This window comes from Ursus americanus, chromosome 16 (genome assembly GCF_024610735.1).
Source record: "Ursus americanus isolate L20-20 chromosome 16, mUrsAme1.1.p, whole genome shotgun sequence".
Lineage (NCBI taxonomy): Eukaryota > Metazoa > Chordata > Mammalia > Carnivora > Ursidae > Ursus > Ursus americanus.
This window is the reverse complement of record NC_142142.1, coordinates 5,838,744-5,853,905: the sequence shown is the minus strand read 5'-3', so window position 1 is coordinate 5,853,905 and position 15,162 is coordinate 5,838,744. Positions and strand designations below refer to the sequence as shown.

At 38.1% G+C, this 15,162-nt stretch overlaps 2 protein-coding genes across 2 annotated transcripts; one reads left to right on the top strand and one right to left on the bottom strand.

The window, feature by feature from the left end:
* Positions 1-1,322: 1,322 nt before the first annotated feature.
* On the bottom strand, positions 1,323-2,267 carry LOC123782583 (olfactory receptor 52D1-like). The gene has a single exon (XM_045782834.2). It carries the CDS (start codon positions 2,265-2,267, stop codon positions 1,323-1,325), a length of 945 nt encoding a protein of 314 aa, XP_045638790.2.
* Positions 2,268-13,811: 11,544 nt separating this feature from the next.
* Positions 13,812-14,747, top strand: LOC123782609 (olfactory receptor 52J3-like). The gene has a single exon (XM_045782859.1). The coding sequence runs from the start codon at positions 13,812-13,814 to the stop codon at positions 14,745-14,747; it is 936 nt and encodes a 311-aa protein (XP_045638815.1).
* The last annotated feature ends 415 nt before the right edge of the window (positions 14,748-15,162 follow it).

The window sequence follows — 15,162 nt, the reverse complement described above, 5'->3', positions numbered from 1 at the left end:
AGATGATAGATGGTAGATAGATGATAGATAGATGATAGATGGTAGATAGATGATAGATTAGATAGATGATAGATGATAGATAGATAGAGATAGATGATAGATGGATAGATAGATAGATGATAGATGGTAGATAGATGATAGATTAGATAGATGATAGATAGATAGATAGATAGATAGATAGATAGATAGATAGATAGATAGATGATAGATGGTAGATAGATGATAAATTAGATAGATGATAGATGATAGATAGATAGAGATAGATGATAGATGGATAGATAGATAGATAGATAGATAGATAGATAGATAGATGATACACAGATAATAGATAGATAGGAATCTACATTTAGACCTATTTCTGTTTTATCTATGTAACTATAGTCCACTATAATATATAGGAATATTATTCAACATCAAAAAGGAAGGAAATTCTCATGCACTCTACAACATGAATGAAACTTCAGGATTTTATGCTGAGTGAAATAAGCCAATCACAAAAGGACAAATATTATATGATTCCACTCGGATGAGGTACCTAGAGTAGCCAAATTCACAGAGACTAAGTACAATGGTAGTTGCCAGGGGGTGTGGGCAATGGGGAGTTAATGTTAATGTATAGAATTTCAGATGGGGAAGATAAAAAAATCTCTGAAGAAGGATGGTGGTGATGATTGCACAACAATGTGAATGCACGAATTCCACTGGACTGGGCAATTAAAAGTGGTTAAAATAATAACTATTATGTTATGTTATTTTATCACAGTAATAAAAAAGCCACGAGTAAACACCATTTAGTTACATTCACCATAATGCTAAAAACATGAATAATAATATTGGATAGATAGATACAGAGATATGTAAAGGATAGATCGATCTTCATGGTCTTTTCTTTATTACCAACATACAAATATATATTAGCAAAGAGAAACATCAGGGGAAGCTTCTTTCAGTTGTTGGTTGAACCCTAAGCTGTTCCCTAAACAAGAGTGGGAAACCGTCCATCATTTAGTTCTCTTGAGAAATCTTATTTTGTTTACAATGTACATATTTTTTTTCCTTCTTCTACTGTTCACTCTCTATTTGTAATTATCCTCCAAAAGACACACAGTTAGAAGGAGATTAACAATTTGTCCTCCAATATTTAATAAATGAATGAGCTGAAATAGCATGTTGGATTGGAATTTTTGGAATTCACAGACATATAGTAAATAGAAGGGAACATTCAGGCAGTAAATGCAATTCAATTGCAGGAGTAAGAGCAGCTAGTGATTTTACTTACATCATCTCTTTTATGTCCATTTATTTTGTCAATCCAACTAAAATCAAGCAACTTTGATCATTAATGTCCTAAGAACATGCTCCCGTATTTTCTTGGTCCTTACTCCATACACAATGGGGTTGAGGAAAGGGGGCACCAAAAGGTACATATTTGCAATAAAAATATGGATATGTGCAGGCACGCTCTTCCCAAAACGGTGAGTGAAAATGGAAAAACCAGCTGTGGAATAGAACACAAGGATGACACAGACATGTGATCCACACGTGCCCAAAGCCTTAAAGCCAGCTTCTCGGGATGGCAGGCGGAACACGGAGCGGAGGATGAAGGCATAGGATACACCAATGAGAATGGCATCACATGAGCCAATGATAGAGGCCATACTGAGGCTATAACTCTTGGTGGCCCTTATGTCCACACACGCCAACTTCACCACGGCCATGAACTCACAGTAGGTGTGGGCGATGATTCGTGTTCTGCAGTAGGGCAGCTGTTTGAGCAGGATGGGATGTGGAGAAAAGAAGGCTACACCCCGAATCACCACAATAATACCCATTATGGTGATGCGAGCGTGGCTGAGAATGGTGGTATGGCGCAGTGGGTCACAAATGGCCACGTAACGGTCAAAGGCCATGGCCAGGAAAAAGCCTGATTCCATAGCAGTAAAGCTATGGATGAAGAACATTTGGGTCAGGCAGGCATCAAAGGCAATGTCGTGGGCTCCGAGCCAGAAGAGACAGAGCATGCGGGGCAGCGTGGACGTGGAGAGGACCAGGTCGGTGATGGAGAGCATGCAGAGGAAGAGGAACATAGGCTCGTGGAGACTTCGCTCTGCCCTCACCACCGCCAGGATGGTCACATTCCCCACCACGGCCACCACGTACATGGAGCAGAAGGGAATCCCAATCCAGACATGCAGGTGCTCTAGTCCTGGGATGCCCATCAGCAAGAAGGTGACAGGAGAGGGACGAGAAGTGTTGAGAGGAGGCATGGTGCTTTTCCCTTTGCTTTTTGGGCAGCACAAGCGGATGCTGAAAACATGGAGATTCAGGTCAAGCAGACCCTTAATGATCTGTTGCTAAAAACAATTCAAATTCATCATCAGGTGTATTGAAATTCACTAGGATCACAATACTAAAATTAGCAATAACATACCAAATGGCTGTGTTTAGAAGTACAGAAAGATAATACTTATATTATCTCAGGGACCTATAAGTCACCTTGTCCCTTCATTTGCAGTAAAAGATTCCATCTTTCGTCCTACTTGTACTTAATTCAACATTTACTGAGAGGTTACTGAGTTTCTTCCTTGAGCTCTTATTCAGTATTTCCCTCAGGTCAATGGGTTTTCCATAAATGGAAGTGGTCAAGCAGAGGTCTTGTGAAAATATCAAGGAGTTACTGAAAGGACGCTTGTAATCCACTCTGCCATTCACGTGGGGAATAGAAATAGAGGGCCTTTGTCCCTCTCTGGACCTGATATTGAAGTTTTTGGCACAGCTTTTGAAGTAGAATCAACTCAATCTGTATCTTTAGCCTTTCATTTGCTACTTTGCATATGTAACTAAGCTGACAAAGTTTGCCACGATGTTGCTTTTTTCCTATTGTTTCTTTCTTTCTATTTCGTACTACTTACATAGGCGCATATTATGTTTTTGTGAACCAACAGCTATCTTTTGGTAAGGACAAGGTATTTCTTAACATTAACCCCTCACTACCTTTTTATCTTCCTTTTGTTCAGATTTCGATCGTTTCACTGCACAGCTGGATATTAATTGAGCTCCTTCACTTGTTGGTCCAGAAACCCAAATTCCCAAACATGCACAATAGTTTATTTATTGGATTGGTAAAGTTACCTAATGATGCTTGAGATACAGGTTACTGACTGTAGTAGGTTTCTTTACACTTTATACTTCTTCTTATAGTTCCAATGGACAGTCAGACCTCCATGGCAGAGAAGCCCTGGGATGAAGGGGTTGAGCATGAGGCAGGACTTGAGAGGGTTAAAGAAAAGAACTAACTTTTAAGTCACCACAAATGCTTCAGTTGTAGAGGAACCCTTAGTTACTAGTTTTCTGCTTTTCCTATCGCTCATCAAGGCAGTACTTAGTACGTATCTAGTAGCACTGCCATCGGTTTTTAAGGAGAACCTGCTTTCTCCATGTCTCAAATAAATCCTCATGGATATAATATGAACTAAGAACTTACACCGAGTTACCTCTATATATGCTTTCCTGAATCATGCCAAAACACTTATATTCCCCATATATCATTAACCAAAACCAATATATATATATATATATATATATATATATATATATATATATATATATAATTATTTTTTTCTAAGCTTCTACATTTACTAGAACCTGGTTTTATTATAGTGAAAAACACTTGAAGAGCATAAATATGGCTTTTTTTTTCATTTAGCTTTAAACAAGTCATTACATTATAACTTTAAACAGGCAATTTATAAGGCAAAAAATTATCCCAAAGGAAAGGATGAGTTAACAGAAATGACAGCAAGGGATCAAATTTATTTTAGTGAGTTAAGAAAAGCCTTCTACTTAGGCTGGAATGTGAGGATTAGATGACCTTTTCCCAAATGTTCTGACTAGAGATATGTAGGTATAGATACAGATAATGCATGTCCACCTACGTGCACCCACATGCACACGCACATAAACAAAGGAAAAGCAAAGGAGCATAAATGAAGCTCCACGGGAAGGACAATCATGATGTAATGAATTAAATCTAGTGTAGTTGGGACTCAAAGGGTACAGAGAGATTAAAGTGAAATAAAATTCCATGGGTAAAGAAGGGTCCCCACACATTCACGTGTAAGCGCATAACCAGCAGGAAATGTTACAATCTAGACCAGTGCAGTGGCTGCCACCTGTTCCGGTGTTAAGTGAATGTTGAAGTTACGGATACGCTACCAAACATTGCAAGAGCAGGGCTAGAAAGTACACACACTCACAGAAACACACACTGGTTTCTAAAACACTTTTTTTGTACAAATGCACAAGATGTAATCTCTGTGATGTCATCCCCCTGAAAATGCCAACCTGCCATTGAGTACGGAGATCACGAGGTATCCTTATTTCTGTTCCTTCAGTAGATTCATACAATATGAAATATGGTCAAAATGAGAGATAACCCTCTCTTCTATCCTATCCTTAAAAAGATCTTTGTTTCCTAGAATGTATTTTTTTTCTTTGTTTCATCCATAAAGAATGAAAAACGTGTATTCTCTCAGTTTCAAAGAATTACATCTTCTCTCTTGAATCAGGACATCTGGAAAGTAAAAAGATGTTAAGAAAATCCCCTGTCCCTGAAAGTTTTCCTTAGATCCCTCAGACTATCTCTTTCTCTCCATCCCTCTCTTGTTTCATAACCCTAATTAGCTCATAAAGAAACTGATTCAGAACCAAGAAGCAACCTAAGCCCGTAGTTTCCATATATAGCAGCTTCAACATGGTAATCTCAGAGGATAAGCAGGAATAACATCGGACACAAACAGCTCCTTATGGAATCACTGGGAGAGGGGGAGTGTATGCACTGTTGGTAAAGGTTTGATAATCTTCCTAATTCCCTTAGGTTTAGTGCAGGTGCAGTGATCTCTTAGAATTTTGATGTAATTTATCAGCCACATAATAGGACCTGAAGGGAACTGAAAAGATACAGAACACACTCTTTATTTATTTATTTAGACACTATTTATTTATTTATTTATTTGTCAACTCCATTCCAGTGTCAACTTGGGACATAAACTTTGCAGGCCAGAAGAGAGGGGGACGGTATGTTTAAATTATTTTAAAAAAATAAACAAGAATTCCTTATCTAGAAAAACTGTAATTCAAAAATGAAAGAAAAAATAGGACATTCCCAGGTACACAAAAGCTGAGAGAGTTGATTATTCCTAGACCTTCTTGGCAAGGAATGCTAAAGGGAGTCTTTTATGTTGAAATTCGAGGAAGTTAGAAAGTAACTCAAACCTATACAGAAATATTAAGTTCTTCAGTAAAGATAAAGCACACACAGATATAAAAACCAGTATGATCACAGTTTTGGTTTATAACTCCACTTTTTATTCTTCTATAGGACAGGGAAGACAAAAGCACAAAAATAATTATAAATCGAAGTTAATGGGTACACAATATATAAGGAAGTACTTTGTAACATTAATAACATGAGGCGTGGGTGGTGGAGTTCTAAAGGGAGGAGTGGAACTTTCGTATGTGATTGAAGGTCAGTTGTTATCAGTTTAAAATACATTGTTATAACTTCAGGATGTTATATGTAATCCCTCAGGCAATCACAAAGAAAATACTTGTCAAATATACACAAAAGGAAATGTCAAGCAGTCAAAAAGTGTCATTATAAAAATTAAAAAAACACAAATGCAGCCAGTAAGAGAGAAAAGGAGGGACAAAAAAATTTTAAGACATACAGAAAACAGGAAGATGATAATAGTAAATCCTTCCTTATGAATACTTATTTTAAATGCAAATGTTAAAAATCCCCAGTCAAAACAAAGAGTGGCAGAATGGATTAAAACAACAGGATCCAGACTCCAGTTTTCCAGTCTAGCATTTGAGACACTGGAAATTTACACTCTGCTCTAACAATAAGTAAAAAGTTGAACCAACTGAAAAGTCAGCAACTCTTCTTGGACCCATAAGAGTGCCAGGATAAGAAAATACAGACTACAGGGGCACCTGGGCGGCTCAGTGTCACGGGTGGCTCAGTGTCTGTCTTCGGCTCAGGCCATGATCCCAGGGTCCTGGCATAAAGTCCCTCATCAGGCTCCCTGCTCAGTGGGAAGCCTGCTTCTCCCTCTCCCACTCCCCTTGCTTGTGTTCCCTCTCTCACTGTCTCTCTCTCTGTCAAATAAATACATAAGATCTGAAAGAAAGAAAGAAAGAAAGAAAGAAAGAAAGAAAGAAAGAAAGAAAGAAAGAAAGAAAGAAAAAGAAAAGAAAATACAAGCTACAATTGACTAGTTGCTGGAGGCTTAGTGTGGGCAAGCCTGAGAGATAAACTCCAGGGGGAACCCAGTCATTGATGGGTCCCTACCCTTTTGTGAGTTTTACATCCAGGAGCTCATCAGGTCCTCACAGTGTTTTGAAGAGAAAGAACAAAAGTCAGAACCAAACTTAGATATTGCAGGGATGTTGGAATTATCAGACTGTGAATTTTAAAAAACTATTAATACACTAAGGATTCTGTTGGACAAAACACACAACATGCAAAAACAAATGAGCCATGTAAGCAGACAGATGGAAACCCCAAGAAAGAACCAGAAAGAAATGCAAAATTTCAAAAACAGTAACAGAAATGAAGAAAGCCTTTGAGGGGATTATTAGTAGACTGGACATAGGTAAAGAAAGAATCTCTGACAATGAGAATACCTCAATAGAAACCTCCAAAAATGAGAAGCAAAGAGAAATAAGACTGAGAAGGAAAAAGAAGGGAAAGAAAAGAAAAGAAAAGAAAGAAAAGAAAAGAAAAGAAAAGAAAAGAAAAGAAAAGAAAAAGAAAAGAAAAAGAAAAGAAAGGAAAAGAAAAAGAAAAGAAAGCAAGCAATGTCCAAGGACTGTAGGACAACCACAGAAGGTGGAACATATGAGTAATGGGAACACCAGAAGGAGAAAAAGGAGAGACAGGAACAAAAGAAATATTTGAAGTAATAATGATGGAGAATTTTCCCAAATTAACACCAGACACCAAACTACTTAGCAAGAAAGTTCAGAGAATACCAAGTAGGATAAACATGAGCAAAATATTAGATGTTGGCATATCATCTCCAAACAGCAAAATATCAAATATGGGGAAAAAAATCCTAAAAGAAGCCTGAGTTAAAAAAAAACAAACAAACACACCTTAGCTACAAAGGAACAAAGGTAAAAATTACATCTGCTTTGTCCTCAGATACCACGCAAGCAAGAAAAGTGGAGCAAAATTGTAAAGTGTTAGGAGGGGGAAAAAAAAAAGAATTCTGTACCCTGCAAAATAATTCTTCAAAAGTGAAGGAGAAATAAAAACTTTCTCAGACGAACAGAAATTGAGAGAATTTGGTATAAGTGCACTGGCTTGGAAGAAATGTTAAATAAATTCTTTAGAGAGAAGGAAAATGATACAGGTCAAACATTCAGGTCTGCTTAAAGAAAGAGCACTGAAGAAGAAATAAGTGAAAGTAAAATAAAATCTTTTATTTTCCTTATTTGTAATTTATCTAACAGGTTGATAGTTTGTTCAAAATAATTATAGCAACATTTTATATAAACATACATTTACGCATAGTTACTATAATTATTTTGAACAAACTGTTACCTGTTAGATACATGTATGTGCATATACACGTATGAGCAAAATGAATGCCAGCAATGATACAAAGGAGAGGAGGGAGGTACTAGGGTTAGTTTGGTCTTATAAGGTACTCTCACAGTGAAGTGGAAGAGTGTTATTTGAAAGGAGATTTGAATTGGTTGTAAATGTATACTGCAAACTCTAGGGCAATGACTAAAGAAAGTAAAAAAAATAAAAATAAAATAAAAAGAAGTACAACTGATATGCTAAGAAAGAAGAAAATAAAATCATACAAAATGCTCAATTAAAACCACAATAATAATCCTTAACATGTATGTAGGTAAAAGAGAATATCAAAATATATGATGCAAAAACTGATAGAATTCCAAGGAGAAATAGATAAAGCTACTATTATATTTGGAGAATTCAACATCCCTTTATCAGAAATGGACAGATGCTACAGGCAGAAAATCAGGAAGGACACAGTTGAACTAAATGACATCATCGATCAACCAGATATAATTGACCTCTATAGACCGCTCCATCCAACAACTGCAGAATATAAACTATTCTCAAGCTCACAGGAGCACTCACCAGGATAGACCATGTTTGGGGACATAAGACCACCTTAACAAATTTAAAAGAATAGAAATCATATAAAGTATGTTCTTAGACCACAATGGAATTAAACTGAAAACAACAGAAAGAGAGCTAGGAAATACCCAAATGCTTGGGGAGTCAACAATATACTCCTAAATAATGAGTAAAAGAAGAAATCTCAAAGAGCTAATAAGAAATATTTTAAGCTAGGGGCGCCTGGGTGGCTCAATGGGGCGCCTGGGTGGCTCAGTCGTTAAGCATCTGCCTTCGGCTTGGGGCGTGATCCCAGAGTCCTGGGATCGAGCCCCACATCAGGCTCCTCCGCTGGGAGCCTGCTTCTTCCTCTCCCACTTCTCCTGCCTGTGTTCCCTCTCTCGCTGGCTGTCTCTCTCTCTGTCAAATAAATAAATAAAATCTTAAAAAAAAAAAAAGAAAAAAATATATTTTAAGCTAAATAAAAATTAAAACAAAATATATCAAAACTTGTGAATGCAGCTAAAGCAGTGCCTAGAGAAAAACTTACAGCATTGAATGCTAATATTAGAAAATAAAGAGATAAAATTTAAAAATCACATTTTCCACCCTGGAAACTAGAAAAGGAAGAACAAACTAAATCAAAAGTAAGCAAATGAAAAGAAAAGAAAAAAGAATTAGAGTATAACTCAAAAAAATTGAACAGAGGGAATCAATAGAGAAAATCAATGAAACCAAAAACTGGTTATTTTAAAAGATCAATAAAAACAATATGCCTCTAGCCAGGCTAAATAACAAGAGTGAGAGAGGACACACATTACTGAAATGAAAGAGGGGGTGTCACTATAGGTCCCAGGGACATTAAAAGGATAAGAAAGTAATACTATGAATAGTTCTATGCCCATAAAGTCCATAACCTGGATGAAATGGAGCAATTTCTTGAGAGACATGATATGCCAAAACTCATACAAGAAGTAGGTGATCTGAATAGGCCGGTATCTAGTAAAGGAACTGTCTTCCAAAACAGAAAACACTCAGCCTAGACTAATGTACTGATAAATTATCAGGCATATAAGAAAGAAAGTATATCTACTCTTTACAATCCATTTCAGGATAGAAATAGAATACTTTTTTATTCTATCTATAAGGCCAGTGTTACCTTAATATCAAAACCAAAGACATTACAACAAAAGAAGATTATAGCCAATATCTGTCATGAATACTGATGCAAAAATTCTCAAGACGATATTAGCAAATCCAATCCAACAATGTATAAAAAGAATTATAGACCATGACTGAGCACAATTTGTCCCAGTTATATAAAACTTGTTACCATTTAAAGTCAATAATTGTAATCAATCACACCAACAGAGGACTTGAACTGTACTATAGAACAATTGGACATAATATCTTCAGAACATTCCACACCACAATTGCAGAATATACATTTCCATTTGCACATGGAACATTCTCAAGAGTAGATCAGAGCCTAAGATTTAACAAGCATAAAAAGGTTGGAATCTTGTACAAAGAACATTTTTCTGTTAAAATGAAACTAGAAATCAATAGAGGAAAAATTGGAAAATCCACAAATATGTAGAAATTAAACAACACAATGGGTCAAGAAAGAAATCACAAGAACAATTAGAAAATATTGCAAAAATAAAATGAAGACACTACATTCCAAACAACACTTCGGAGAGGGAAATGTATAGCCACACACCCTACATTAAAAAAGAAAAACCTAAATTTAAAATTTATACAGATAACATCATGATCAATGGTAAAAAATGAAAGTTTTTCCTCTAAGATCAGGACCAAGACGCCCAGTTTCACTACTACTATTCAACATTATACTAGGAGCTCAAGCCAGATCACTTAGAAATGGAAAAGAAGGGCTGCCTGCATTGGCTCAGTTGGTTAAGCATCTGACTTTTGATCTCAGCTCAGGTCTTGATCTTAGGGCCCTAAGTTCAAGCCCTACAGAGAGCCTACTAAAAAAAAAAATTAAAAAAAAAAAAGGAATAGAAATAAAAAGCATCCATATTAGAAAGGAAAATGTAAAAATGTCTCTGTTCTCAGATGACAAGATCTTATGTGTAGAACCCTTGAAAATTCCACCAAAGTAAGTTTAGAAATAATAAACAAATTCAAAAAAATTCAGGATACAAAATTCAGTTGCATTTTTATACACTAACAACGAACATTCTAAAAAGGAAATTATAAAAAAAAATCCAATTAATGGAAAATAAAATACCCAAATAGTATGGTAAAGCAGATGGCAATATGACAGTTTGGGGATAGGATCAAAAAGAATAAAATATTTAGGAATAAACGTAACCAAAGAAGCAAAAGATTTGCACACTGAGATCTGTAAAACTTTGCTGAAAGAAATTAAAAAAGAAATCCATAAATAGGAAGACATCCCAGGTATGGATTGGAAGACTTGATACTGCTAAGGTGTCTATACTAGCCTTCTCTGAGGAAGATCTTCAAATGGCCAATTAACACTCAAAAAGACGCTCCTTGTCTCTGATCAAAACCACAACGAGACAACCTCACACCCGTTACAATGGCTACTATTCAAAAGGAGAAAGGAAAGAAAGGGAAAGGGAAGGGGAGGGAGGGGAGGAGGGGGTAGGAGAAGGGAGGAGGGGGGAGGAGAAGGGAGGGGTGCAAAAGAACAAGAATAGTCCAGCGATTCTGGAAAAAGAATGAAGGAATATCATTCACAGAAACATGATGTTTATGTGTTAAACAGCGAAGAGATACAAGAAATTTAAAAAGTATGGGAAAGTAGATGGTGATCATAATTTGGATAGGATGCTTTATAGATGTTATGGAAGAGAAACTACTTTAAACCATCTAAGCCCCTTGCGTGTGTAGATAGAAGCAACAGTAAAGAAGACAAGATAACTTCTTTTTTTTTTTTTTTTAAGATTTTATTTATTTACTCGACAGAGAGAGACAGCCAGCGAGAGAGGGACCACAAGCAGGAGGAGTAGGAGAGGAAGAAGCAGGCTCCTAGCAGAAGGAGGAGCCTGATGTGGGGCTCGATCCCAGAACGCTGGGATCACGCCCTGAGCCGAAGGCAGACGCCCAACGACTGAGCCACCCAGGCGCCCCAAGACAAGATAACTTCTTAAGAGCAATAAGGGCAATTTAATAACTTGGGAAATCAGGAACTTTCTTTTTCTACACAAAGATAAATGTGTGAAGGAGAAGCCTATGCATCAGAAATATCTTGTCCTGATTTTAGAGAAGAGTAATGTCTGAAAAGACCACATGCAAATTTACAATCATTTGAATATACTCAGTATTTCTTGTGTGTTTGTTCTGCATACGTGTATGTGTATCTATTTTCATGGTAAGTCTATCTCTGCCTTTTTGTGTTCCTCTTTCATCTGCTTCTTTTCCTCTCCCTCCTTCCTGGAACACAAATAATGTCAACTCTTTCCAATGCCAGCCCTTTGAGATCATGGTCCTAAAACACACCCATGGCCGGAGGGAAATTGGGTTTATTTCTAGAGCTGTCCCTTAGGAGACAAAAGGCCAGAAGTTTCAAACTCTTTTCTCTCAGATGGGCATAATAGGGAGTCCAGTTCCCATTCCTGCTGGACATAGGTTATATGCGGACCAAGGAATCTAAGTGAGCCTTAACCAGAATCTCCCAGGTAAGGCGGAGTTTTAATTTTCGTAAGGGAATATTGTGCAGCCACCGGGACTCTGCGCTATAGGCTCCTGACCAAGAGTGAGGTCTTTGATGACAACTTCTAGTACATTCTTCACTCAATACTCAGTAATGGGAAACGTGGAGATTGTTTTAGTATTTAGGAATTCTTATTCTCTCTGACAACTGCAAGATAGTAAAGATAATGGCCTTCCATGGCAGTAGAAAAATCCAAGTTAGGACAGGGCCTTAGCTGAAAATAGGCTCGAAAAGGAAACACCAAAGGAGGCAGCTGGGAACTAAGAGTCCTGGAAGGGGGACTCCGGCATCTTCTTACTACTACACGAGGACCTCGGTTAGCCAGTTGGTCAGTATTCCTAAAGATCTTCAAGAAGATACATTAATCACAATTTTGTTTTTTTCTTTTCTTCAACTACCTTAAATTCAGAGGGACTGCACTTTTTATTGTTCTTTCTTTCATTCCCTCTTTCCTATTTGTCACCTGTCTTCCCATGTTTCTTCCCTTTTTCTTTTCCTCATGCCTTACTGCTTCCCTAAAGTTTTCTCCTCTTTCCTTGTTTTGTCTGATTTTCTCTGTTAAACATGAATTATCAGAGATGGGGTAAGACCCCCTGGATATTGCTCAGGGTAAGATTAAAACCTTACTAATTATTCCTGCCCAGGGAGAGCTCTGTCCATGATCAGTTCTTCCCTCAAACGCCTTTATTTCAACTTATCTGATCACTATTTCCCTTGGATGTTCCCTTGTATAGAACAGGTCAAAACCCTTTGTTGCCTTATGTTCAAGTCTTTATTGCTTTATGCTTCACTATGATCTAAGCCACAAACGGATTCACGCTATCCTAGTAAGAAATGCCAGGGGTCTGAAGTTCCTGTTGAATGCCTGTGCCTGTCTGTCTAAGCTTTGTTTAACAATGTTTATCTACAGGGGCGCCTGGGTGGCACAGCGGTTAAGCATCTGCCTTCGGCTCAGGGCGTGATCCTGGCCTTATGGGATCGAGCCCCACATCAGGCTCCTCCGCTATGAGCCTGCTTCTTCCTCTCCCACTCCCCCTGCTTGTGTTCCCTCTCTCGCTGGCTGTCTCTATCTCTGTTGAATAAATAAATAAAATCTTTAAAACAAAAACAAAAAAAACAATGTTTATCTACAAATGTTGACTGAATGCTTTAGTGAGGAAGACCAGTTGGTTTGGAAAGTGACAGTTTAAATTTGAATGCATGTGAAAATTAGTATGAAATAAAGCACACTGAAGGCATCTAACATGTAAGGTATCACTGTATGTGTATAGCTTTTCTCTCTGTGTTTCTTTCTTTTTTTTTTTTAAGATTTTATTTATTCGACAGAGAGAGAGACAGCCAGCGAGGGAGGGAACACAGCAGGAGAGTGGGAGAGGAAGGAGCAGGCTCATAGCGGAGGAGCCTGATGTGGGGCTCGATCCCATAACGCCGGGATCACGCCCTGAGCCGAAGGCAGATGCTTAACCGCTGTGCCACCCAGGCGCCCCCTCTGTGTTTCTGTATGTCAGTGTGGCTGTGTGTATGTTTCTATGCATTTTACTCTTTGCCTTTATTTGTTATGTTTGTCCTCAACATCCTCAATTGGGGAAGGCATTGTATTACGTATTAATCCAGATACCACTCTTCCCTCATGAGAAAAAGTTCCAGAATATAGAATATTTTGGTTCAGAACTGTGTAAGATATTATATTACCTCTAAGCATTGACTATGCTAGTAATCATCATAAATGATGCGTCCCTTGAATTTAATTGTGTCCAGTATCAGGAATCTTGCTTTTGGTAAATCCAGTATAAGAAAACAGGTAAGAAACAGTATCACTGCATTGTCTTGCACTGCAATAAAACAAAAACTAGTTTGAAATAATATGAAACTATTTTTGTGCTTTTTTATTTTTCTTCTAGGAATGGACCATACGTATGTCCTATCCCAGCCAAATCCAGAATGCCCCAACAAAATATAACCATGTTCCATCTGTCCACATTTTTTCTTTTAGGCATCCCAGGGCTTGAGACTGCCCATGCCTGGATCTCATTGCCCTTCTGTTGTATTTACCTTATGGCTCTTATTGGCAATATCACAATCTTGATAGTCATATGGACAGAAAGAACCCTCCGGGATCCAATGTTCTTCTTTCTTGCCATTCTATCAGCCATAGATCTGGCCCTCTCCACAACCTCAGTACCACGAATGTTGGGTATCTTTTGGTTTAACGTTCATGAAATTGACTTTGGAGCTTGTGTGGCCCAGATGTTTCTCATACACACCTTCACAGGAATGGAGTCTGCTGTTCTGCTGGCGATGGCCTTTGACCGCTACGTAGCCATCTGTGCCCCCCTCCACTATGCAACCATCCTGACGGTCCGAGTGCTGTCAGGAATTGGAGGGGGTGTTGCACTGAGTGCAGTCGTGCTCACACTGCCCATGGTCTACCTCGTCCACCGTCTACCCTTTTGCAATGCCCGCATTATTGCCCACACCTACTGTGAGCACATGGGCATTGCCAAGTTGGCTTGTGCTAACATTCAAATCAATGCTATCTATGGTCTCTTTGTTGCTTCCTTCCTTGTTCTTGTCCTGGTGCTCGTTGGAATCTCCTATGGCTACATCCTCCATGCTGTATTCCGCCTCAAGTCACAAGAGGCCCGTCACAAGACACTGAGCACTTGTAGCTCTCATGCCGCAGTCATGTTTGTTTTCTATACACCCTCTCTCTTCTCCTTCCTCACTCACCGATTTGGCCAGAAAATACCCTCTTATGTCCACATTCTTGTTGCCAACATCTACGTGGTCCTTCCACCAGCCCTCAACCCCATCATCTATGGGGTAAGGACTAAGCAAATCAGAGAGTGTGTGATCAGGGTATTTACTGACAAGTAAGGAACACTGTACTTTTTGATCTTTAGGGATGAGGAGCTGCCTGTAGTGACAATATTAACTCCACTTCCATATTAATACTTGAGTAACAGTTGCCAGTGTATTTGTCCATGTGAGAAAATGGTAATTGAAGCCTCAAAATGATATGCCATAATAAAAAAATCCAAGCCTTGGGAAATAATTCCTAATTTAAGTCTGTTTTTAAGTTCTCATTAGTTCTGGTGAAAGGCTGCAGCTTCTGACTGTGGTAGGTCATTATTCTTGAGGAAAAGAGAGAGCAGCAGACTTGCAGATGGGTCCCTATAATTTAATGTTTGAAAGTTTCCCTGATTAAACTTGGTGGTCATATACCATAACAGAATTCTGTGTGAAACGTCTACTGGTAAGTCTAAACTTATTCCAATGATCTATTGTAAAC